The 26854-nt window shown below is 41.9% G+C and overlaps 2 protein-coding genes, 1 long non-coding RNA gene and 1 other non-coding gene across 9 annotated transcripts in view; 2 read left to right on the top strand and 2 right to left on the bottom strand.

Moving 5' to 3' along the window:
- Positions 1–15464, bottom strand: part of PPP2R1B (protein phosphatase 2 scaffold subunit Abeta) — a 32804-nt gene extending 17340 nt beyond the window's left edge. For 4 of the 5 annotated variants that reach the window (XM_025465576.3, XM_025465574.2, XM_049109470.1 and 1 more), the window contains exons 1-11: positions 15304–15464; positions 14447–14537; positions 14017–14117; positions 10407–10639; positions 9915–10062; positions 5665–5820; positions 5341–5455; positions 4882–4952; positions 4396–4530; positions 3733–3906; positions 809–869 (exon numbers count right to left, since the gene is read on the bottom strand). In XM_025465576.3, the coding sequence (XP_025321361.1) occupies positions 809–869; positions 3733–3906; positions 4396–4530; positions 4882–4952; positions 5341–5455; positions 5665–5820; positions 9915–10062; positions 10407–10639; positions 14017–14117; positions 14447–14537; positions 15304–15417 (1399 nt within the window). In that variant the 5' untranslated portion in view covers positions 15418–15464. The remainder of the gene's footprint in view (positions 1–808; positions 870–3732; positions 3907–4395; positions 4531–4881; positions 4953–5340; positions 5456–5664; positions 5821–9914; positions 10063–10406; positions 10640–14016; positions 14118–14446; positions 14538–15303) is intronic. The other variant, XM_035716502.1, reaches the window with a different exon arrangement.
- Positions 15465–15525: 61 nt separating this feature from the next.
- On the top strand, positions 15526–17113 carry LOC118354787 (uncharacterized). Of its 2 annotated transcripts, XR_004815899.2 has the most exons (3): positions 15526–15653; positions 16168–16319; positions 16806–17113. It is a non-coding gene; the product is annotated as an uncharacterized LOC118354787 (long non-coding RNA). The 2 variants fall into 2 exon arrangements; XR_007410466.1 differs by having other exon boundaries at positions 15555–16319.
- Positions 17114–17175: 62 nt separating this feature from the next.
- Positions 17176–26854, bottom strand: part of ALG9 (ALG9 alpha-1,2-mannosyltransferase) — a 113037-nt gene continuing 103358 nt past the window's right edge. The window contains exon 15 of the mRNA XM_025465554.3: positions 17176–17306. Within this exon, the coding sequence (XP_025321339.1) occupies positions 17243–17306 (64 nt within the window). The 3' untranslated portion in view covers positions 17176–17242. The remainder of the gene's footprint in view (positions 17307–26854) is intronic.
- On the top strand, positions 22862–22967 carry LOC112671569 (U6 spliceosomal RNA). Its single transcript, XR_003143700.1, has one exon. It is a non-coding gene; the product is annotated as a U6 spliceosomal RNA (small nuclear RNA).

The following is a 26854-nucleotide window of genomic DNA, read 5'->3' as shown; positions in this document are numbered from 1 at the left end:
ATTTTCTAAAACAGGTGTTGCACCTGACCCTGCCTGAGCCTGAGGCCTCAGCAGCAGCCAGGGTACAATTAAGCCTGCCTTTCACCAAAACCAGAAATCTGGGCCCCCTTTGTCCTCAGCAATAGCTGGCATCTCCTACCCCTAGACTCCTTTATTGCACCACTGTATACCTCCCTTCTCTAAGTCACCTCAAAGAGGCCAAATAGAGACTTCACCCCACCTCTGACCAGATGCCAATCCCTATCTAGCCCAGTCTATGATGACTAAAAAACTCCAGTGCCATGGTCGAGCAGAAGACTGTGGAATAAGGCAGGAGTGTATATATAAAAAAAAGTCTGAAAATAACATAATAGAATGGCTAAGAAACAGGGCAGAGATTGTTTAATGAAGAAAATAAAATTTAAGATTAAAAAAATTGGGGATCCCTGGGTGGCTCAGCGGTTTAGTGCCTGCCTTTGGCCCAGGGTGCGATCCTGGAGTCCCGGGACCGAGTCCCACGTTGGGCTCCCAGCATGGAGCCTGCTTCTCCCTCCTCCTGTGTCTCTGCCTCTCTCTCTCTCTCTCTCTGTCATAAATAAATAAATCTTTAAAAAAAAAAAAGATTAAAAAAATTGGTAGAAAATAGCAATGTGAAACTTGTGTTCAAAGGAAGCTAAGTAGACTTTCATCAAAGCCTTTCTTCATCCCTACACTGGTAAGGCAAAACGTCTGGTTAGATTGGGATTCCATTTTAAAAAGGAAATATATGAACAAAATGGATGTATGCAAAAACATGGGCCTTCTATATTAATCTGTTTAACTTACTCACCATGGTCCACAAGCCAGGCCATACATAAAGAATTCAGCTTTTCGTCAAAGAACTCCACACCCTATAGACACAGAAGATCCCATTAATACATATCTCCAAAGTTCAGAAATCAAGAAGGTCTATTTACATTACATCAAAATGACCTGAAAGCTAAAAAAACAGGTTTCCAAATAAGCTGAATGCACAAACTAGCCAGAAAAGGAACAGCATTGAATCTGATATACAAACTGTTAAGTCTATTTTATTAGTGATCATAAACAAAGAAAAGCCTAAGCGAGATGGCCCAAGCCCTGCTAAGTGGGAGAGAAGAGGAGGACCAGGTGCCAGATACAACAGCGCAGATGAGCTGGAAGGAATACACTATGGACAGTTTCTCAAGCAGTATCTAGATTATTTGTAAAAATGAGTTAACCCAGGAAAGTATCTGTCATTAATAATAGTTCTCAATTTTTTCCCTTTGTGGTAAATATCATAATAAACCCTTACGGATGAAGGAAGTGAGAAGAAGAAACAGAGAGACTCACAATTAAAGAGAACGTCTGGAATGATGGGAGGAAACAGAGGACAGAGAATAAAGCAGGCACAAGACTCCAGGGAAAGTGGCCTCAGGAGAGTCACAGGTGGAACCATCCTGACCTTCCCAGTTCTGCTCCTCCTGGCAACAGGCAGCCACCCCAGTACAGGCGGTTTTACACACACCTGCCCCTGGGAGGGCTTCTACTGCAGGTGGGAACAGTGCTGGGGTATCTATTGCCTCCTCTGTGGGATCTACCTGTCCTGACAGTGGTTTTATTTCTTTGGAGGCTAAGGAGTTACTAACCAGTATTTTAAATGAAGACATGTTATACCAAGTGTCTTTGAAAATAGTGACCTAAGGAAACAGCTTTATGGTAACAGATTATGAATAGGTTTTAGCATACACAGGATTACCACATCAGCCTTCAAAAACTTCCTTTTCATTTCAGGTTATGGATTTTTCTGAAGTCTTAATTCACTTTTATCTCCCAATTCACGTGGCTCAACTTTATATTTACTCATCATGGTCCACCAGCCAGGCCATACATAAGTTCTTGAAAGAATTTTATAAACTAACTACCTGATACAAAAATTTTTACAGATAAGGAGAAAAATAAGGATAAAATATACTTCAACCAGGAAGTTAAAGATACTGAACAAAACGCTCACGATTAATGTGTGCCACCCCCTGCCAGACAGGTAGGAGCCAGCTAAATGCAATCACCACCTGCCTTGCTTCCATACTCCCTCCACCACAGAGCTGACCTTTGCCAACGGCCCAGGTCTAAGGGGAGCAGAGGTTAAAAGAAATGATACTAAAACTGCCCCTCCCTTGTAGACAGCTGTTTCAGTTTTTAGCAAACCAGTCAGGCGCTCCTGCTTTCCACTCTGGAGAGGAGATGCAGATCAGTCACCAGGGAAGAAGAGAAGATGATCGTCAGCACTTGGGAGTGACAGAGGACAAACCCATGACAAGGTGACTTCACCTGACCCTGTTAGCTATTCACTGATACTCTGGCATCTGCTTTGAATTTTACAAAACATAATGCCACAGACACGCAAGGGCATACTTCATAAATTAAATATGCCCAAATAAGCAATACAGATTCAGTGGTCCAAGAAGAAAAAATTAGTCCCACGTGCTGTGATCCGAAAGTCATGGAAGGGGGAATCCCTGGGTGGCTCAGCAGTTTAGCGCCTGCCTTCGGCCCAGGGCGTGATCCTGGAGTCCCGCATAGGGCTTCCTTGTATGGAGCCTGCTTCTCCCTCTGCCTGTGTCTCTGCCTCTCTCTGTGTCTGTCATGAATAAATAAATAAAATCTTAAAAAAAAAATGAAAGTCATGGAAGGAGGGTAAGAATGGACACAAATCACAGAAGGTTAGCTATAAACTAATGAAGTGTAGGAGCTTTCTCAAAAAATATTCACGTATTTATTCATTCGACACTGAACAAATGTTACGTGCCTAATTCCTGCCAGGTTCTGGCAAGCACTGCAAGTGAAACACTCAACACGGCCGCTGCCTGAGAAGAGATCACTTGTCATCTCCCCAGCTAGATTTTCACAGACCGTTCCAATACACTGTAGCATGTGCTACCAGCAGAGGAAAGGCATATCACACCTAACACTATCTAGGGCACTTAATAAAAGAGAAAGGAAAGGATGTGGCTGTAAAACCCAGCACTGAAATTCTAATTAATCTGATGATCAGTTCAAGTAAAACTAACCATGAAACTTAAAATAGTAACGCATGGTGTGTTACTGTGCTCTCTGGCCTCCGGACTTCATACTCCTTTCCTATGTGATGAGGTCTCAACTCCCTTTAACCAGAATGTAGGAAAAGGGGTCTTCAGGGACATTTTGCTCAGAATATAGGTAAACAACTGCCCTGTGCAAAAATCAAAGTTTTAGAGACACTAAATATCATACTATGTTATTTTTTTTTATCAAGAAACTGATTATAGGGATGCCTGGGTGGCTCAGCGGTTGAACATCTGCCTTTGGCTGAGGGTGTAATCCCGGAATCCGGGATCGAGTCCCACATCGGGCTCCCTACGAGAAGCCTGCTTCTCCCTCTGCCTGTGTCTCTGCCTCTCTCTTTTTGTGTCTCTCATGAGTAAATAAATAAATCTTTTTTAAAAAAAGAAAGAAACTGATTATATTCTACTATGGCTTTGCTTTTAGGTGGTGATAAGGCGAAATGTGTTTCTATAATATATTTTTGTTAGAAGTTAATGCACTAATGAAAATAAAAACCATTCTACCGCCAACTAGATCAGACCACATTTTCATGCATCTAAGTGAACATAATCCTATGAGCTCTGTGTGCCTCCGTGCCTCCTATGTACGACGGTCAATCCGCTCCACTATCTGAGGCTACCGTTCACTTTATGGAGCGCACATACTCACCAGCTGGCCCGCCAGCAGTGGCATATACTCAATGATGGCCAGCCTGACCCTCCACTTGGCATCTTCAGCCAGCTCCACTATGGCAGGAAGAAGAGACTGAGAAAGTTGACGGATCCCAATCACTTCATTTACACAATCCAAATTAGAGATGATATTCAAACGAACTTCTGGACACTGCAAATACACAAGCCCCAAAAGAACACATGTAAGAATCAAGTTCTCTGCCTAATATTCTCCTACTGAGGACGTAAAAACTGCCTTGAGGATTACATGTAATAATACAGGTAAAGCCTTTATGATCATGCCTAACAGACAGGATTACTCAATAAATGTTAGCCACCATTACAATTTTGATGCTACCTTTAAACTTAAATTAAAAACATTTAAAACAAAGACACATTAGCTTTAAAGAGAAGACACCAGTGCATATTATGCAGAGAGGATACAAAGACATTTTCAGGTCTGCATCAATGGCTCCCTGTGCTCATTTTCTGCAAAACTTGTAACTCCAAACCCAAACACAGGAATTGTCACTGGTTTAAAATAAGCTACCTTTTTTTATCCTTTCATCCCTGCTTCGGGTTCTATTTTAGTGAAACCCCAAACCAAAACCAAACCAAATCACTGACTATCAAAGGCAATGGAATTTTTAGCCAGACTCACCTCATCCTTTAACTGAGCTAAAAAGAGAGGTAGAAGATGTTCAATGGTGTTCTCTTTGCCCAAAATGGTAGACAATCCCATAATTACAGAAGCTAGAGCTGATTTGACGTGTTGATTTGTATCAGATACTAATTCCTAAAATAAAATCAAAATTAAAAGCCTTTCTTTTTTGGCAAGACAACAGAAACTTCCATACCCTCTCCAAAAGAATTTAAAGAGACAGCACTATTTCAATATTGATTAGTTGATCAATTTCCTAAGGCCATCAGTTAGACAATGGAAACCTACCACCAGAAAGCATTTTGCAATCACAAACACAAGTAACAAGGAACAGTGTCACATGAACGTAACTGTCCCAATCATTCCTTATCCACCTTCAAACTCAAAGAACTTTAAGGTAAAACAAAGAAACAAAAAACTGAGGTAAAGTTTACCTTGTAACATACAGGGCCGGGTGAAACAAAAAAATAACCTAGTTAGGTTTACCTTTACATAGGGCAGAATTTGATTCATAATTATGGTCTCTCTACCTTCAGTGGGCAAGTTCTCACAAAGTTCTGCAAGAGAGAAATAGAAAAAAACTGATGCTTACATACAGTCATTTACGAGGAGCCAGGTTTATCAACAGTTTCAACTTAAATCATGTTTAAGCAAATAAGCTCCAAGAAGGGAAAACAGCTCTTATTATAAATGTACTTTTCATCAGTCTTGCCATATACACCAATCCAATCTGCAAAGGCATCTTTTTTACAAAAACAAGATAAAATGGTTATCTGGTTTTAAATACAGAGAGTAGAAGCCTTGTTGACAATGTAACATCCCCACACATTGAAGCTTTCTCTTATTTAAAAACACATCCCACAACAAAAAGCACACACAATTCACTGACATTTAATAAATGCCAAATGAATGATACATCCTGCAACATAAATTGAACTCCTTTACCTTTTACTTTGTGGGCAGCAGCTGCTCGGACTTCAGCTTCACAGTCTTTAAGTAGGTTCTGAAAGGCAGGGATGAGGTCGTGTAGGGTGATTTTAGGGCCCACAGCTTTCTGGAGCTAGAAGACAATTTGTACAGGTTTTAATGTAAACTAACAAGTTAACTAACATGAATGAAACAAAACAGTGTAACCTTCAAGTACGTTCTTGCTACAAGCACTTCCAATTCAGAAGAATTAATTCAGAAACTTTTGGTACACAGCAAATCTGTGGGTTTCAAGATTTTTTTTCTCTTAGTACTTAAAAAACGTCAGGACAGTAATTTTACCTCTGAAAACTTATCAGCTACCATGTAGCGGACCCTCCAAGATTTATCTTCTGCTGCTTGCCGAAGCGTAGGCATCACCAAAGACTCGAGGTCCTCCTGAGACAGTAACTGAGCAATGCTGACACAGGCTTCCACAGCTAGGAGACGCACTGAATCCTACAGGAAGAAAATTTCTTTCTGTTGGGACACCTGGGTGGCTCAGTGGTTGAGCGTCTGCCTTTGGCTCAAGGCGTGATCCCGGGATCGAATCGAGTCTCCCATCGGGCTTCCTGTGAAAAGTCTGCTTCTCCCTCTACCTAGGTCTCTGCTTCTCTCTGTGTCTCTCATGAATAAATAAAATCTCTTACAAAAGAAATTTCTTTCTGTTAATCAGACAAGACTGAGGCAGAGCCACAGGGCAGTAGAGCATGCGTGGCACAGGGCAGTGCTATGGGTGTCCTTCAAAAGAAACGAAACAAAACACTCTACACAGCTTCATGTCTTTATGTCTTGAAACAGACTTTGCATAACAAATCCATAGACGTAGAAACAACCTTGTTCTAGTGTGAAAGTAAGGTGATTCCCTTGGTTAGAGTGCAAAATTTTTATTAAGGAAAATGAAATAAAAATGTAAAAATTAAATTTAAAAAAAAGAACATTTTAATGATATCTTCAAGGCCTTCCTATAATAAACTGTTGAGGGATTAAAAAAAAATGACAACTATACTTGAGCAAACTATTCAACACCTCACAAGAAAAACAAGAGAATAAGGGTAAGGGACAGGAAGCTAAGTTGTCAAAATTCTCCATTTGCACTGGCAGTGATAGTAGGCATGACATGATGACTTGGAAAGAAATACACAGAAAAACAAAATAGTAATTTAAAAAAAAAACAAAAAACCCACCATCCACTGGATTTCAATGTTAAGAATCAGGGACAGAATAACTGAGGTAGCCAAGCCTAGAAAAATTCAGCAAAACAAATTTAGAAATGTATAAGATGAATGAACTCAATGTCCTAAATATAAACTGCCAAGTTTCAATGTGATGCCTATGTGTCCCTGAGCAAGTAGAAATACTCAATTAGACAAATCAATGAAGAATTATGAATTGAGATTAAAGCTTTAGGAATCATAAATATGTAAGTAGAAGCTAAAAATACGTCAAGATAAGCACCCAAGAGAGACAGACCAAAACCTTGAACAGCATGTGTCTATATATGATTATGTATTTTTTATGTACAACATACACATACATCTACACAAGAGAGATAGTGACTCAACTTTCCAAAATATTACAAATTTTTTAAATTGCTGGTCAACAATAATTTACTATATGCCCAGAACACTCACTCCTCTATCCAAATGAATAAGCCAAAAAAGGCTAGAACTTGGTTCTTGGTAGTAACTATACAAATATTTTTGGAATCCAAAAACAATGTTAAATCAAGGGACTACTATGATCTATGGAAATATATACTAATAAATATTTGTTAATCCCTTTTCCCCTCTATACCTGCTCCTCCTCCCAAAATCTTCTCCATCTCAGCACCACCATCCAGACAGTATGGGCTCAAGCCAAAAATCAAGGTCTCCTTGATTGCTCTTCCCCTCATCCCACGCAATCCCACTGTAATCCTAATGATGCTACCTCTAAATCTGCCTCTAGATTCTCTGCGCCTTCACTGTACCACCCTTGTTCATCATGGCGTCTTGTCTGAATTATTGCAGAAGTCTCCTAACTGGTCTTTCTATTTGTAATCTCACCCTTACCCCTTACAATTCGGCTTTCACTCAGAAGCCAGAATATTATTTTTAAAATGTAAACTAGGACCCCTGTGATATGTCCCCTATCTTATCCAACCTCATAGCCTACCAGAGTCTCTATCACCCACTATGTTCCAAGGCTAGGTGTCCTCTCCTGGAATTCTCTTTTCCTGGAGCTCTGGCTTTCTAGGAAAGGGCATGGCTGGCATTTTCTTCTGTGTCTCAGTTTATATTACCTTCTCAGAGTCCTTCTCTAACCAGTCTAGCTAGATGAATGCCCTATAATCATTCCATATTACATCATCCTACTTTATTTTCATCATAGCCTTTATCGTTGTTAATGCTTTTTTTTTTTATCTGTTTACTATCTGTTTTCCTTCATCAAAATGTACACTCCATGACAGAAGGGCCTTTGTATCCCGGCACCACAACAGTGCCTAATATGTAGCAGATACTCAATAAATATTTTTTCAATGAATGAATAAGCCGGGAACAGCAATTCTATCAGTGTCAGATGGAATATACATACACATAATTTGACAACTAGGCACTTAGTATTTTTTCTAATATATCACAACTAGAAATTATATGTCTCTTAACAAAAAATACAATCCCACATATGAAGTGGTCTTAACACCCAAAAATATCAAATCTAAATCTTATTAAGCCTCTAGATCAGAGATGGGACAAACACTGCCTAAATCCAGGACTGTAGCTACCTTATGTAAATAAAGTGTTATGGGAACATGATGCCCATTAGTTTACACATTATAGTGCTTTTGTGTTACAAGAGCAGAGTTGAGTAGTTACAACAGAAACTGGTCCACAAAGCTAAAAATATTTACTACCTGGCTTTTTATAGAAAAAGTTTGCAAACCCTCCTCCCCCATACTAGATGCAACTATCAATTTGCAGGAAATACAGAGGACAAAGGAAATATTAAATTATACCATGAGAAGCATAATCAACAAATTCCTAAACGAAGATTCTAAACCTATGCTGTTCAATGTGGTAACCACAACCCCACATGTGGCTTCTGAGTAAATGAAGTATGGTTAGTGTCACATGTTCAAGTGAGGATTATTTTGGAAATATTGGGTTAAGTAAAATGAATTATTAAAATTAATTTCCCACTGTTTACTTTTTAAAATGTGACTACTAGAAAACTTAAAATGAAGTTTAACTTAAAATTAACCTACAATGTTTAAGTAAAAACATTACAAAGAGAAGCAGGAGGTGGTTACCAGGAAAGTCAAGATAAAGTATTATCCGAAGCAGGCAGAGTGTGACTATGTTTGGGAGGGAGCTTGTGGTGGGCTTCTAGGGTAGTGGCTCTCCAAGTTCCGTTTGCTAATAAGATGACTTTATCTTATTCATTGAATTGTATATTTTGTACTCTTTTCTGTTATTTTAATAACATTTTTAAATTATTTTGAAAGCAAAATTTACCATCTCTCAATCTTGAATCTGAAAATGACACTCATCAGTACGTATCTGGTGCTCCTGGTCCTATACATGTGAAGTGATTCTAGGGTACACACTAGGCAAATTAAGACTCTAAAAGGATTCTTCTAGAGTCCAGAAACTCTGGGGGCTGATTCCTCTGAACCACAAAGGGAAACAGTACAGCCTGGCTGTGAAGACTGTAAACTCTGGAACCAACTGTACAACTGTGTCTGCTAACTATGCAACCCTGAAAAGTTACTTTAATTTTCTGTGTTCGTTTCCTACTATATCACACAGGGTTTCTACCTCATGAGGGTATTGTGAAGACCAAAGCACTTCTTACATGTAAACCTCTTAAAACAGGCTGAGAAAAATTACATACTTAATGTAGGTGCTCCTTAATTGTTCTTATTTCTACTCCCAAAAAGATACAGACCCTTGGATTTAAAATTGCTATTATGCAAAGTCAGCCTATATACTCATCCAGAGGATAGAGAGGGTCAAACAGCCTTCTTAACAGACACTATACTTGAAAGTCAAAAATTCCAGGCAACTCCTCCTCCCATGACTGGCTGCTATGAGCAAAAAAGGTATGTTACCCCTTAACGTAGATTTGGTTTTCCCTTCTAATGTGGCTCCCATTTCCTTTTTTCTTTTTAAAAAAGAATTTATTTGACAGAGAGAAAGAGAACACAAGCGCACAAGCAGGGGGAAGGGCAGAGAGAGAGGGAGAAGCAGGCTCCACGCTGAGCAGGAACCCTGTGATCATGATCTGAGCCGAAGGCAGATGCTTAACCGACTGAGCCACCCAGGCACCCTCCCATGTCTTCTTTGACTCTTCTTTTAACCGCTGCTAATATAACAGAAAATCATGGTCTGGTTAAGAAAGAAATATAAGGACACTGAGATGGGTCATATTAAACTTTATCTAGCCCAGAATTAAGCATCAATTTGGCAAAAAGGATCTTAACAAGAGAATCAACACTCCCCAAAGAAATCCTTAAAATGTCAGAAGAGAGGACTATATCGATGTACTTTAAATAGTAAAGGCTAACTTACCTGTTCATCTGAAGCTAGATTTGTGAACAGTGGAACAATTTCACTTTTCACACTGTCTAATTCCAAAACTTTTGCAAATTCGCCCAGTTTGGAAGCGGCAGCACGTCGTACCATTGGAGTGTCATCTGAGCACAAGGAACGGAAGTGCCTGGGGCAAACAAAATAATGAAGGTATTTCCTCTCAAATACCATGGATTAAACACCCCCCAACACGCACACACACACACATACCTAAATACACACACACACACACACACACACACACAGGGCCATTTTAGAGGTTTTCTCTTACAAACATCAGTGCTTAGGCTTTGACTCACAGAAGTAACAAGTATAAACAAAACCACTAGTATATTCAACTTAATGATAAAAAGTCATGTTACCACATCTGCTATCCTATCAGCCACTCACTGGTAACAGGGTATTATTGTGTAAATTGTCAGCTATGAGTTCCCAGTAATCCCAAATAACAGAGAAAACATCATATCTTACTGTCTAATCTCTGCCTTGACAGCATTTGAAGCCCTGGGATAGCAAACGCTGAACAAACCACATGCAGATGTGCGAGAAGTGAACCAATCACCACTCGCCAGGCGTTTCACCAGAGGTACAAAATGTGCTTCCAAAGCAACAGGAGTATGCTCCTGGGAGATCTGCCTCAGGGACTCCACAGCTTTGTCTCGAACCACAGTCTCTTCCACAGTTGCCAAACTTTCCAAAGGAGGCTGAATAGATCAAAAAGGAAAATCAGAGAAGAAAACTTACTGAATCAGGTTAGCTACACATTATCACCTTTTAAAGTGACTGAAGGGAGGTGGTACATGTAACCAGAATGTTAGCTACATCACACCAAATGGTTACTTTCAGTTCACACAGTGATAACATATGGTGCGTCCAACCTGAAGACACGACTTCTGTAGGACAGCCAAGATCTCATGTCCCAGATGGCAATTCCCAGATGGTGTCTACAAATGACACAGTAGAGACTTGACACAATATTAATATTACCACGAGCTGAATGACTAGGTTTAAAAGATATGTAGCCAAATTCAGATAAGATCATGTTTATTTCCTCAAGAGTGAGTGCAGAAACATGAGCAACACTGAGCACCACAATTACATGATGACATCCCAGCAGGCCACTGACCTACAGTCTCTGGAGTATTATTTGACCATTCCTGGAAATGCAGGCAACCCTTGTGCACTAGAGCCACACCATCAACTTATCTAACATATGAAAGAATACATACAGAATCTTGTGAGGAAGATACAAAGCAGGAGTTGGAGAACAATGGAGAGTATAGACCTGGTAGGAACCCTTGTCTACAGCTGCAGAGACCAGGAGGGTCGGTCTGGACTAGGATGAGTAAGTGAATATGACACAGCCCCATGAAAAGAGCAAGAGGGCTGGTCCTCTGAACCTCGACCTGGGTTTGCATCTGAGCTAGGTATATTCAGCATATGCCATGAGCTGCAAATATTCAACACAAAATCCACATACAGAACTGACCAAGAGATGAAACAGAATTATGAATCAAAGGAAAGTGTGTCTACCTAATAATACATTTCAAAAATCATTTGATACACAGAAGTAGAAAGTACTGAGCTTTCCTAAAAGGTATTTCACAAGCCATTTGAGAAGATACTGTGTTCTTACTCACTTGTGACTGCCTCACGATCTACCATTGCCTTCCCCAAGCTCCTCTCGTATAGCATCACTGGATAGTCTCTGTCACCACTATACAGTAAGGCCAACCTCCTGACAATCAACGAGGAGTTTTCTCTGAATCTGAACTCTGCCTGTTTCTCCCGGCTCTCTCCCTGTGGCCTCCCCTACCATCCTTCATATGCCAGCTCAACATCCAGCAAGGCAACCTGTTTCACACTTTGAAACCCCTGAATCAATGAATAATTACTGCTATACTGTAGCACTGAGGACAGAGAAAAAACAAGGCAGACAGGATCCTTGCTCTAGGGGGCTCTACAGTCTAGTGGAGGAAGATAACCGATCAAGAAAACAATCATATGGTGAGGAGTATTCTGTGAAGAAATAGAATAGGATGATGTGGTAAGGGGATGACTGGGAGGCAATTTCAGGTTAGGCATTCACGGAAGGCCTCTCTGAGAAGATGCACTGAAGTTGGTTCTGAATGACAAGGAACTAGCCACCAGAAGCTCAAAGAACAGCAGAAGGAATACCTAGGCCAATAATAAGGCAATAATAAGCTTGGTTTCTTCAAAGAACAAAAACACCACCACTATAAATAGAATGAAGTTCTCAAGAGGAACATGACATGAGATAAATTCACAGAGATAGTTTGTCCCTTAATTTACAGAACCTAAGGCAGGAATTTGGATTTTCAAAGAGCTGAGACGGGAAGTATCCACTTGCTGGGTGAAGAGCGAACCAGAAGGATTGGGTAGAAGGCAACTGTCAAGATGTTACTGGAGTAATCTAGAGGAAAGATTTTGAGATCTGGGGAGAGGAAAGGAAAGAAGAGCTAGGTAATAGTGGGAAGAAGGAAAGTGAACTGATTTGGAATATGTACAGAAGCCATAGGAATTACTAATGGATTGAATGTGGGAAATGAGGGAAAGAGGATGCAAGAACGTCTTCTAGGTTTTGGGTTGTCCAAGGGGGTAGACAGTGATGCCATTTACTGAGATGGGCCCACTAAATGAGAGCCATACTGTAGGGAGAAAATTGAGTTCTGTTTTAGGCATGTTAAATTTGAAATGCCTGTTTGACATACAAGTGAGAAAATCAATCACTGCTAGGAAGATATAAGCAGTATTTATATCCATGGAAAGGTCAGAGGCAGAAATAGAAATCAGAAATCAGCATCATATAGACCGTATTTAAGCCATGAAGCAAACACCACTATTTGGTCCAACTGCTGAATTCCTAGTCATCCTTCAAAACCTAGTTCAGACATCATCTCCCAAGAGGTTTTCTCCTTTCTACTATTTAGGTACCTTCTATGTGCTTCTATCTTTCCATCTAACACTGTACAGTAATTACTTGTTGACACAGAAGGGCAGAGACCTCATTCCATTCACACTGGTGAACACTCTAACATCAGTGCCTGATACAGTAGGCTCTCAGTAAATGTCAGCCACTGTGAACCGAACTCCTCAAATTCAGTCAGTCAGAAGCAAGCCGTAGACTTACAATCAAAGATAAAAAGCTAATGGACATTTCCAGGGAAGCTGACTAGTTCAGTCTGTAGAGCATGTGGTTCTTAATCTTAGGGTTGTGAGTTCAAGCCCCCAGGCTGGGTGTATAAATTACTTAAATAAATAAAAACTTAAAAAAAAAAAAAAGAGAGAGAGAAGCTAACATTTCCAGAATCATGACACTATGAGATAAGAATTAAGATCTCCAAATTTAGAGTGGTGAGGGGGAGAACTCCTAAAAACAATCAAACCCTTTTTTCTCCCAAACACTAACAAGTCCACAGAGGCAGAAAAGGAAAAAAAAAAGAAATCTTATGCTCACAGTCAGAAAGAGAAAGGGTTAATTGAGTCCAAAGTGCCTACATTATTGTTTTCTCAATAGCCAATACTGTGACAATCCATAAAAAAAAAAAAAAAAAGTCTGCATTGAAAATGCTGTAGTGGGGTATCCCTGGGTGGCTCAGCAGTTTAGCTCTGCCTTCAGCCCAGGGTGTGATCCTGGAGTCCCGGGATGGAGTCCCACCCACATCAGGCTCCCTGCATGGAGCCTGCTTCTCCCTCTGCCTGTGTCTCTGCCCCTCTCTCTCTCTGTCTATCATTAATAAATAAAATCTTTTTTTTTTAATAAAATCTTTTTTTTTTTTTTAAGATTTTTATTTATTCATTCATGAGAGACACACAGAGAGAGGCAGAGACACAGGCAGAGGAGAAGCAGGCTCCACGCAGGGAGCCAGACGTGGGACTCGATCCCGGGACTCCAGGATCATGCCCTGGGCCGCAGGTGGCGCTAAACCGCTGAGCCACCCGGGCTGCCCTTTTTTTAATAAAATCTTAAAAAAAAAAATGCTGTAGTGTTCCCATCACCACACAATGTATTGTTTATACTGGAGAAGCTCTAGAAGAATGGCAGGCAGAACGTACTTACCAGCAAACAGTGGGCAAAGTCAGGACCTCCCACCAGGCCAGTGAAATTTCCCAGTTGCTCAGCAAGAGCTAACAGTACCTCATCTTCATCATAAATTGTATCTGGAAATGACAACAACCCAATGCTCATCAACAAGGATAGCTGGCCCAAAGCGGGATACTCACACAAAACTATAAACCCTCCATGTCTAACTAGATGGTCCTGTCGATACTAACAGCATTCTGGATCCACTTTACACAATGAGTTAGAAATGGACAATCTTGTATCAATTACCTTCCCCTTAGCTAAACAGTCACTATCTTAATATATCTGGCCACAAGTTTAGTACGTTAGAGCATGTGTAACAGATTCTAAAAAAGAGTCCAAGGACTGAAAGCCATTGGAAAATGGAAATGGCCATGCCTTTTCTTCAAACAAAACATTCCCATACCCGTAAGGAATGGCAGCAGTTCTGTTCGCGTCCTTTCGACTCCAAGCGCTAGAGCAATTGTTGATAACTTCTTAATACTGTTGAGACGGAGCTGTGAGAAGAAGACAGCGGAAAGCATGAAGCGCACAGCTGTGATTTGGACCAAAGGATGAAAAGTGACAAACAAGTGAGATAACGACATGCTCAGTGACAACGAGGAAAACCCTCCACTGAGATCTTATTCTATGAGGAACCTCGGGAGCAGCGCAACACAGCTTCACTTTAGCCAGAGGAAGGTTTCTCAAGAGCAACCCTCAAAGGGCCCCTCAGAAAAAGGAAAAAGAGCACGACATCCAGGAAGTGAGACAACTTCCACACACCCTGCGGCGCGGCGGGGAAGCAGGTGAAACGGCTGGATACGACCCTTGCCTTCCCAGAAAGAGCGAACACACCGACTCCCCTCGGTTAACAAGCCGCCTCACTCTTTCCGCCCAGCAAGCCAGGCCGGTTTCCAGGCCGAGGGGAAGGCTCCATCCACCCGCAGCTCGGCCGCGCCGCCCTCCGCCCGCCCGGCCGCGACGCGCGTTCCCCTCGCACCGCCCGGAAGGGGCGCCCGGCGGGAAGCCCGGGCTCGCACAACCGCCGGGATCGCGGGGACGCCTCAGGCGCCGAGAGGAGGGGGGCTGGCGACGTCCAGAGGAACGCCGGGCCGAGTCAGCGCAGCTCCTCGGGGCTCTTTACCTTCCTCCCCATCAAATTTCTGCTCCGAGTCGGGCTCTTCCAGTCCCCCGGCCTCCCCCACCGCGGAGCCGACCTTCCTCCTTCCCCACCACACGCCCGGCCGGGCCCGCCTCCACTCCCCGGCCCCATTCCAGTACCTGCACGTCCTCATTGCGGAGCTCGTCGATTAAAACCGCGATCGGGTATAGCGAATCGTCTCCATCTCCTCCCGCTGCCCCCGGGCCGGTCCCGGGCCCCGCTGCGCCCGCCATGTTCTTTCTCCTCAGGCTGGTCGCCGCCGCCCGCCCCGCGCCCAGGCCCCGCCCCCGCCCCGCGCCCAGGCCCCGCCCCCGCCCCGCGCCCAGGCCCCGCCCCGCGCCCAGGCCCGCGCTGCCGAGGCCGGCGCTCCCACCCGGCGGAGGCGGGGCGGCTGAGCCTCTACCCGGCTGGCGGAGGTCCCCGCGCGGACCCGGCTGCGGGAGCTGCACGTTTGAACTCCAGAACAAGGGTGGGCTGAGAAAGCGAATGGAGCCCCCGCATCCCTTACGCACCCGAAAGAAACAGGGGCAGGAATTCATTCTGCTCATGATGGGCCGAGGGGGTCAGGGACCTACCTGAGTGATGCGAACTGTGCTCCTGGGACTCTGGCGGACCAAAGAGGATGCCCAAGGCCAGGAGGAAAACAAATTTAGCGCCTCCCCTGACTTCATCCTGGCCCTGAGCCACCGGGTTTCCAGGCCAATTTCCCCCGCTAGCCTCAAGCTTCCCCAGAACCCCCACCCCCACCCCCCACCTCTTCCTCTGGCCTGGGAGCCAGAATTGTATCTGGCTTCTGCTCCGTAAGACAAATAACGCGGGCGGTGAGAGAAAATGAACACTGCTGTCCAAACTCCCCAGTCAATATTTTTTCCGCTTTTTCCATGCAAGCTGTTAAAAACATGCTGCTCTCTTGTTTTTGTGTTTCTTTTCAATTTGGTACTGGAATGGTGCCTTCTGTTGTTTTTTCTTCCTCCCTCTTTTAGGTCTTTAGCATGCTACAAGCACAACAATCAAGCAAAACTAGGACAAGCTTTAATCCTTCCAAATTGGGTGGAGTGGCTACTTTGCTTGTACGAGAAAGGCTAAACTGGCCTCCCTAGAACTCTAGAGTCCTCAAAGGCACCAGGAGGAGGAGGTGAGGGGCCTGGAGTTGTTTCTTTCAAAACTTAATGGAAAGTTTTCCTTTACCCTTCTGAGGCAGCACAGAACAACTAGAATGGCCCCTCTTTTTTTGTTTTGGGACTATAATTTAAGCAGTTTATACTGATAAACTACATAGTGATCACAAGCTCCAAAAGTAATTGTAGATCTAATTAATAAACATTATTAATAAACGCAATTCAGGAGACATTTTAAACATGGCATTCATAGGAAAAAAAAAAAAAACAATAGATAGAACCTTTGGTAGGTGTGAAAGTTTGGGAACCACTGGACCTGAACAGTAGCTCTCAAATTAAGTCTGTGGATGTTTTCTGTATGGCTTCAGTTTGGTTTTCATTTTGGTAATAATTTTTAGATTTATATAAGCATATTCTGGACTATATGGATGATCACTTTATAACCAGTATTGCCATACTATTTCAAGACTCAGGTTTGCATGTGTGTGCTTTTACCCTTTTAGGATAAAGAAAAAAGAACAGAAGTGGATTTAAAATGAAAATGGTGTTTTCATGCACAAAATGAAAGCCACATGACATCATGGAAATGCACTGTCGCAGCATTTCCAAGAGTGAGAAAACAGGTATTACAGGTCACTTGGTGGCAGAGGCACGTTCACCTCAAAAGAAGCTGAGCATTCACAGTCAACACCTGGGTCACAATACAGGGAATAATTCAGTATCTTGTCTTTGATTTGTAGCTCTATTTTGTTTTGTTTTGTTTTTTAGTGTATAAGAACTATAAATAAAAGAACATTATATTCCTCCTTTATATTTGCCAGTTTAAATAACATTGTAATAAAAATAATTTAAGTTGCCTGAGAGTTTTCACAATTTTTTTTTCCTTTAGAAATGGATCCAAATAACACTCAAGGTTGGATTTTGTACTTTACCAGTTAGATCAGAGGGGGTTCCTATTGGCATAGGAAGGAGAAATCTGTTCCCTTAGACTTGATGTAAAAAGTCTTCAGAAATGGTGGAGGAAGCAAGCAGAGAGAAGCACATTAAGTCAGTTCCACGCATATCATCATCTACATGTTAGCTCAAGCTCAGATGAGCCTCACTTTGAACAAAAATAAGCACACTGATTAATGCTAAGCTATTTTGTTTAAAACTCGGATATGCTTTCCTTACCCAAGCACAATGAACTGGATACCTAAGAAATAACTATGATTAAATATGAAGTCACAAGCTGAAAAAAGTAGGTGCCAAAAAATTGCCTGGTTTGAGAGTCATCAATTCTAGACTTCAATTCTGACCTCTCTGACTCACTGTGATCTACCTCTCTCCCTATATACCTCAATCCCACCTCCCACCCCCTCACTCCTAATAAAACAGAGTTAACCACTTCTGGGTCCCTCTCTAGTTACTGTGATGATTGTGAAAATGGAACAGGTAGTAAACATGGAGATGCTAATAAATCCTTCAATAAAGAAACTAATTAAAACAGACTACAGCAGAAAGAGGCTATTTCATAAACTGGGCCAAATGGAAACTGGAACAAAATCTAAGTCTTTTGGGGAGTGTGACCCACAGACTGTCTGAATGACCTAAGATGCGTGTTGAAAAATGCAGATTCCTGGCCTGCACCCTAGATCCAATGAATCCAAACCCAGAGAGCAGGGCAGGGCATGTTACTGGGTACGCCTGTGATTCTAATGTACATTGATATTTCAAAGTCATTGATTTAAAAGCATCTGGAAAATAATTTCCATGTCAATAAGCAGCTGTTCAGGAAGAGTCTGAAGAGTCTCTGGAGGCCACCTCTTGAAGAGAAGAAGTAAATGACAGCTAAAACTGCTTATCAATAAGTATTTCTGTCTCTACTGGCTATGGTTTTTGCCAAATTAAACTGATCCCTCTTTTGCCGGACTTCTGGAATTCAGCTAAGTACTTACAAATACAGCACTGTCATTCTGAGCTGCTGCTACACACTCTTCCTCTGTATTGCGCTCCTCTGGTCTCTTTCCCACACCCACACCCCCACCCCACCCCTACACACACATGCACACAAGAAACTAATGACCAAGGAGCACCAGAAGCAACAGCTGAGATTAGGCTGGGAGTTTAAAGCAACACTTGGGAAACAGTGTAACAGTCTCAGCACAAAAGCCCTGAGTTCTGACACCCACATCCAGTCCACTCATCTAGTGAATCAAGGAAGATAGGGTCAAACTTGTCCTATTCCTGTCACACAAAGCTTCAAGAATATGGAGAAGCACAAGCAGATGGGATCAATAGACATCAAGTCCTGTGCTTATAACGGCTCCCAGTGTCACAGCAGAAAAAAACGGGTCAGCCCAAGGAAGTCTAAAGGACATCACTGTCATGCTCTCTGGCCTCTTGCCTCATATTTATTCACTTTGCCTCTTCCTCACCATCCACAGGGCTTTACAAAACAAATGCTCGTTCAAGCTGATCTGCTCTAGAGCCACCCCCCTCCCCCCCGAAAGAGAAGGCCAAGTGCAAGACACCTGTATGCAGGTGGTTCTTTCTTTTTTTTTTTTTTTTTAAGATTTTTTTTTAATTTTTATTTATTTATGATAGTCACAGAGAGAGAGAGAGAGAGAGGCAGAGACACAGGCAGAGGGAGAAGCAGGCTCCATGCACCGGGAGCCCGACGTGGGATTCAATCCCGAGTCTCCAGGATCGCACCCTGGGCCAAAGGCAGGCGCCAAACCGCTGCGCCACCCAGGGATCCCATGCAGGTGGTTCTTTCAAGGCAGACCCAGAAGCATCCCACTGAAAAGGCAACCAAGAAATAATACATGAAAACAATTTTAATTAAGAAAAAAAAAAGTGGTCGGGATCCCTGGGTGGTTCAGTGGTTTAGCACCTAACTTTGGCCCAGGGTGTGATCCTGGGGTCCTGGGATCGAGTCCCACATCGGGCTCCTGCATGGAGCCTGCTTCTCCCTCTGCCTGCATCTCCGCCTCTCTCTCTATCTCTAATGAATAAATAAAATCTAAAAAAAAAATTAAAATTAAAATTAAAAAAAAAAAAGTGGTAGATGGTCCAGTTCACACACAGAAAACCTGAGGTACAGGCAGGCATTTTCCAACTATCTTCATTTAGCAAGATGACCCTGGTAAATGGATTCCCAGGTCTGTACCTAATTCATTGCAAAGCAGTAATTATCACCATTGCATTAATGATATTTTGAATTTATATTTATACAAAGACTGTCTTAAATCCTGTGGAACTCAAATATTTTCACCTCAAAATTTTAATTGCATTTTACAACTGAATTGCATAAAGAAGAAGAGGCCTTGCCTAGAGTCACACAATGAATTAAAATGAATGAAGAAGCTGTGAAACTCATAGTCATGGGTTTTTTTTTTTTAAGATTTTATTTATTCATTCATGAGAGACACAGAGAGAGAGAGAGGCAGAGACACAGGCAGAGGGAGAAGCAGGCTCCACGCAAGAAGCCTGGTGTGGGACTCAATCCCAGGACTCTAGGATCATACCCTGAGCCGAATGCAGACACTCAACCACTGAGCCACCCAGGTGTCCCCATAGTCATGGATTATTACTACTCCTTGCTTCATCCTCTACCTCCATGCCACAGTTTATCACTAGATATAAAAAAGGTGTTGGATTTCCAAAGCAAAACTTCTCTTGAATTCTTGAGAAGCACAAATCAAAGAAATGAAATAGCCAGTTCCGATTCAGGGCAGTACACAGAGAAGTTAAAATAGGGGCAACTGGAAATAGTGAAAGGGAATAAAGGGGAAAGGAGAGAAAATGAGTGAAAATATCAGCAAGGGTGACAAAACATGAGAGACACCTAACTCTGGGAAGCAAACAAGGGGTAGTGGAAAGGGAGGTGGGTGGGGGGTTGGGGTGACTGGGTGACAGGCACTGATGGGGGCACTTGGCGGGATGAGCACTGGGTGTTATGCTATATGTTGGCAAATTGAACTCCAATAAAAAATATATATAAAAAATAAAATAAAATAAAATAGGGTCAACTGGGTGGCTTCGTCAGTTAGGTATCTGAGTCTTGATCTTAGCTCAGGTCTTGAGATCATGAGTTCGAACTCAGAGTCATGAGTTTGTGCCCCACATTGTGCTCCACGCTAGGCATGGAGACTTAAAAACAAAAAACGGGTATACACTGGAGTCAAGATGATCTAGATTGACATCCCTGTTCTGCCAATTACGAGTTATGTGACTTTGGACAAGTAACCTACCCTAAGTCTTGGTTTCTACATCTATAGAATAGAGCTATAAAGCTTACCTCATGTGGTTGTTAAGATTAAATAATGCATATGTAGCGCTTTGATTAGTACCTAACAAGAATAAATTTGAGGGTTTCCTCAAATATTAGTCATTAATAGTTATCTACTGAGGAAGTAGAAGCAGGAAAGAAAACAGTCCGATCAACAGAGCTTTGGCAACAGACTGCCAGAATGAAAAGATGAAAGGAGTACATGACGTATAGAAGACATAACTCAAGGTCTTCCAGAAGGTTTCTCTCATTGGCAAAATAGGGGCAAATCGCAGCTGAGGTCTCATGAGGTTCTTGTGAGGAATACTATCCACAATGGAAAGTACTTTGTAAAGGAAAAGTGTGGCACAAATGTTAGAGGTTATTGATCATCAAGCACTCACTGAGCTGGAGCCCATAGCAAACAAAAGAAAAGAACATTTAGAGACCTGTGCTCTGGGTGTGCAGGCCCCCACATCCCCCAGAACAGCAGCCAGATCGAGTACTTCCTCCAACCTCAAGGGCGGGTTTAAGTACAACAGACCCCGAGGTCAAACCATCATGGCGGCTTTTCTCCAAAGTCTGAGGTGTTCGGGTTCTATTATGGGCTCCGACATTCTCAGGACAGACCCCTGGTTATCTTGTCAGATGCTCTACACAGCTCAACAAAAACTCTTGGTTACAAAACAAACAAACAAATAAAAACAAACTTCTTGTTACAGCGTTAAATGCAAAAGCAAGGTACACAGTGTTATTGAAGTTGTGGCCACTTAAACAGAAAATGCTTGGAAATAATAGATTGCTCCTAAACAGGCAGTATTAAAATATCTTAAGATTGAAAAAAAAAAAAAAAAAAAAAAAGCAAGTGCCAGAACAGTGTACACAGTATCTTATCAAAGTAGAATACACACACGTGCTTTTATAAGCATTAAAAATAATTTTTTAAAGGTTCTAGAACATATATGAATCACATTGGTTGGTTATGGGAAGATAACAGGGTACTGGGGAACAGGATAGAAGGGAGATTTTTCAGTGTTCAATATACCCATTTGACCTTTTGTTTTTTTTAACATATACTATATTCCAGATTTTACATGAATTTCACCCATTTTTCTGTCTTTTATCTGTTTCAGGACCCAACCTGGGATACCAATATCCAAGATATTTACACTTTTTGAATTCTGAACCATGAAAATTCTTACATATTCAAACAAACCAGCCTTTTGGCTCTTGGTTAGTTACCACACTATAGACTAGACTCTGCCTCTCCCTGGTTGGTTTTCCCCATGGTATCCATAGATATGTATAAAAGCCCTCTCCTGCCAGATATTCCTTGTCTAGCCTGGCTATGTCCACAGAGTCCAGATTCTGTCTTTATTTTTATAAGCCTTTACAACCTGTCTCACACCAGACCCAACCAATGTAAGTAGTTTTCAGCATGGAAGTACACTGTTCCCAGGTTCCAGCTAGACAGAGGTTTGATTTAGCAAAAACAGACTACTTAAAATATTCCTTGTTCCCTAGAAGCTTTTTCCTGTAGTGTCCCCTGGAAATAGTATTTTCCCCACTTCCTTTCCTGATCTGCCCAGCAGAACTATCAGGAAAAAGGTCAGAAGAATAAGAAAGAACCAGTGCCAAGACCCCCTGGCCATGCCACTCACATCTCAGCAGAAATTCAGCTGGGACTGTAATCAGAAACCGGAATTTCCACTAACTTCTAGGACTTCAGGAAACCAGCTCCCTTTCTGATCTAGCCGTGTGATTAAAATTAGCTGGGCCACACAGTGTTCTAAAAAGCCCCTAGAAAGACTCACTCTTACTAGGACAGCCTCCAGGCTGTGGTTCCTGGAGGCAGATTTAGAAGGTGGTAAAATGACTGAACCGACTTTGACCAAGTCACATTCTTATCTCTGCCTGTCTAATCATTCCAGACACTTCAACATAATATCCAAAAAGGAGCTAGAGGGCTCTGGACTCCAAAGAGGTCTTGAAATAGGGAGTATGAAGTCATGGTTAAGAGGACTTGAATCTCAGGCTTGCAATTTCCTACCTAGGTAATCTTGGGCAAGATGTATAACATCTCTTGACATCAGATTAAGAAGAAGATAATAATAGTTATCAAACTCGTGAGGTTGTTGTAAGGATTATGTGAAAGAAAAGCAACTTGAAACATTCCTGATATATAGTAAATGCCTAAAAGATGTTAGCTATTATTCGTATTATTTCTTTGCAGAGCAAATCTCACCACCTAGAGGGTGTAAGAAAGAAAAAAGTGAAAAAAAGAAAAAAAAATACCAAAAAACCCCCATGCTCTGTTCGATAGCACCTATACTAAAATTGGAACAATACAGAGAAGATTAGCATGGCCTCTCACAAGGATGACGTGCAAAATTGTGAAGAATTCTATAATTTAAAAACAACAAAAGGGGGCACTTGTGTGGCTTAGTCTGTTAAGTGTATGCCTTCAGCTTAGATCACAGTCCTGGGATCCTGAGCTCCAACTCCACATTGGGCTCCCTGCTGAGCAGGGAGTCTGCTTCTCCCTTTCCCTCTCCATGTACCCCTCCACCCCCTGCTCATACTCTCACCTTCTAGCTCTACCTCTCTCAAGTAAATAAGAAATCTTAAAAATAACAATGCACTTCCCATATAGTTCTAAGATTGAGTTCAAAAGAGGTTATCAGGCGTCAACAGATAAAGAAGGAAATCTCCTATATCAAAGAGCTAAAACTTGTCTGGTCCTCAAAGCCTGTCTGCCTAGGTGGGTACCCTATAAATGTAAATCATCTACAAATATTATCTTTTCATTCCGTGATCTGCACAGGAGGAGCAATCAGAGGTATTCTAAAGCTGTTACTTTACAGGGACACAGCTCCTGCTAAGTGCTAGTACTTTTCTTCAGCTACTGTGCTGGGGATAATGTGTGGGCATTTGATGGAGGGGAATGCCCTGCCCATTCACATATCCTTTGGGTTGCCTTTGACAATATCAGTAAGTGAGCAGATGCAAAGTCAAGATTGTGTGTAGGATGCAGTTTGCTCCTGTTCGGAAACCTTAACAATGGGCAATCGGCAGGTAATTAAACCTGAAAGTAGCTGCTTCCCCCCTCTCAACCAAATACATGCCTTTTGTTACCTCTGAATAACATGGAGGTCATGTTAAAGAGAACTGAAATTAACTGAGAACTGACTTGAGGATCCTTTCCCAACCAGGGAATCACTGTTGCAATGGATGACGCGTTCTCCCATAAATCATGAGCATGGTTTTCTCCTGGAAATTTTCACAATTTCAACAACGTAACAGTGCAATGTAGGGATGATACAGATTCTAAAGAAATGTAGCTGAGATATTTCCATTTACACTGGAATTTATACACCAAGAATACAGCAAATACTGAAACAGATTAGTTTCCTGGAAGCAAAGGAGCTGTGAAATTTTCAGTGAGAATGGGCTGCCCTCTGCTGGGCATTTAGGGAAGTTTCTAGGAGGGCACTGGGCAGGGCTGCCTCCACAAGTTTTCAGAAAACCGTGATAGTTGGAAGTAAAACAAAAAACAAAACCAAAAATTAAAAAACAAAAAAACCATGACAACAATTTTAAACTTTGGTGTTATTTTTTAGAATATCTCCCGTAATCACAGACTGTGAAAACACAATTATAGAAAAGGCCCACGGGGAAGGGGATGAGTTTTTAAAAACACTTGAGATTCTTTCATAAATGTAGCACCATGGGGATCCCTGGGTGGCGCAGCGGTTTGGTGCCTGCCTTTGGCCCAGGGCGCGATCCTGGAGACCCAGGATCGAATCCCACGTTGGGCTCCCAGTGCATGGAGCCTGCTTCTGCCTATGTCTCTGCCTCTCTCTCTCTGTGTGTGACTATCATAAAAAAATAAAAAATAAAAAAATAAAGTAGCACTGTAAAACCAGCCTCTTTGCTACACAGCTCCACAAATATTTTACTGGCAAGAAAAAAAAATGAAAATGTATTCTCAGAAATACCAGGGAGACTTAGAGACATTTTCTTAATAGAGGCAAGAAAGAAGCAAGTCTAACTGCTGAATGATACATGGCATTTTCTTGTTGGTTGAGTGGGCACATTTCAGGTCATTTCTCTCAAAATGAGATTAACCTTTGCTCTCGTGTCTGTGTGTGCATATGGGGGGAGGCGGGTAGGGAAGCACAGCTCCAGAGAAGCTCTGCAGCATACCATAGCAGAGCAACAAAGGGGAAGTCCTTAGTGCACATGTCCCAGAGTGACGCATATGAGATCTACAAAGTAGGCTCACCCAGCAAGTCCTGCACAGGGCTCATGAAAGCCACAGGTTCTTACCTGAGCAGGCCAAGCAGTGCTGATCATTATGGTCTGATCTTAAAGACCAGGCAGCTTTCCTCAAGGCTGGATCTGCCTACTCAAACATCCTTCTCAATCAACCAATAAAATGGCACTTAGATGGGTCTGAAATTGTCAGAATAAAGTCATTTCTCTTTTCCAGATGTGTTACCATTCAAATGTGCTGAATCAATGGGAAGAGAACTACAGTAAATTATTAACATCCATTAGTGTACATCAGTACCATATTAGTTAATTGTTTCCCAGAAAGTCGGACCCAGAGAGAGAATGGATAATAAGGGCAGGTAAGTGTGATAGTCAGGAAAAAAACACAAAACAAAACAAGACAAAAAAAAAAAAAACAGAAAATGCCGGCAGGTGGTGGTGTGGCAAGAGGTGTGGATGGAAGCCTGCATAGCCAGGGATTGTAACCGGAAAAGACCACCAAACATTTTGCCTACTTAATTATCTGGGATCTCTGGCATGATTGTTTGCCTTCCAGTCTCTTAATATCGATGGCAGTGGATATAAAATCACATAGAAAGTTGTTTTTTGGGCAGCCTGGGTGGCTAGGCAGTTTAGCGCCGCCTTCGGCCCAGGGTCTGATCCTGGAGACCCGGGATCGAGTCCCATGTTGGGCTCCCTGCATGGAGCCTGCTTCTCCCTCTGTCTTTGTCTCTGCCTCTCTCCCTCTCTCTCTCCCTCTCCGCCCCCCCCATCTCATGAATAAATAAATAGAATCTTTAAATAAATTAAATTTTTAAAAAAGTTTTTTTTTTTTTTTTTTTTTTAATGATGTCAGGGCCCACCTGCAGCCACTAACTCAGAATTCTTTAAGGGGGTTTGGAGGGTTCAAGCAGATAGTGACAGTTTTGTAAAGGGTCCCCAGTTGAGTCACTTGTGCAGCTCTGGTTGAGAATCACTACTCTATAGGTCATGTTTTCTCCAGCACTGAGTGTGATGCTGCTGGGGCAGCTAGCAAACAGACCAGAAAACATACCCTTCTCACTTGGCAATTTGAGATTCAAGAGCTAAAATGGCAAATACAGGACAATGGCACCAGTTGCCAAACACTAGCTCTGCAGGCCAATGAAGGTCAAAGAGAACCCTCCTAAGGTGGGGAACAGCTAGAACTTGTGGTTGTAGGTCTGCGAAAAACCCTTGACGGAATTCATTTTAACTTGATTCATTTAACATTGGAACCATCAAGAGTCAACTGTTTATACTTTTATCTCCAGGCATATAATGACAATAAGCAGCCCAGAAACTAGAAACTAAAAACAAGAACAAAAAATGCTAGCACTCCTAAATATTTCATGAAGATACCTATAGTTCACTTAAAACAATTTTTTTTGAATGCTCCTACTCAGGTAAAATGCTGTTTAATCTGACTCTCAATTACATTATGAGCCATTTAGGCTAAAAAGGTCCAATAGGAATTCCCAGTCTATGTCACTACAATTCCATAACTTCATACCTTTATTTAAATTTGCCTCATTTTGTTTATCAAATCAATTAGTTATAATTTATATCGATGTCAGATCTATGTTGAACTCCACAGCTGAAGAGAGCCAACACAACCTTCAGTTCTAAAACATTACCTGCTAACTCGGTATTACTGAATTTGAATGTATCACTACAAAGCCATCCTGCAGTTAGACTTCCTTTTCCTAGCAGGGCTGATAGGAATGGAGCACTTCTTCACACCTGGAAGGGAGGCCATCTGCCCCAAACTCATTCAAGAAGGTCTCCTAAGTCTGACCCTCCAAAATCAAATAATAGAAATATTCAATAAAAATATCAAATCTCTTTGTAGAAGGTACTCTGAGGAATCTGCTTTAATGTGAAAGCCTCTCTACTTCAGGAGAAGTCCTAAAGCATGCACAATATGGAGCCTCCTTCAAGCCTTCCAAATTGCCCTTGGGGTAGCAGAGGAATTACTGTTTTCCGTGGTCTAAAAATCTGCCAACT

Source organism: Canis lupus, chromosome 5, assembly GCF_003254725.2.
Source record: "Canis lupus dingo isolate Sandy chromosome 5, ASM325472v2, whole genome shotgun sequence".
Classification (NCBI taxonomy): Eukaryota; Metazoa; Chordata; class Mammalia; order Carnivora; family Canidae; genus Canis; species Canis lupus.
This window is presented reverse-complemented; position numbering and strand designations above follow the sequence as displayed.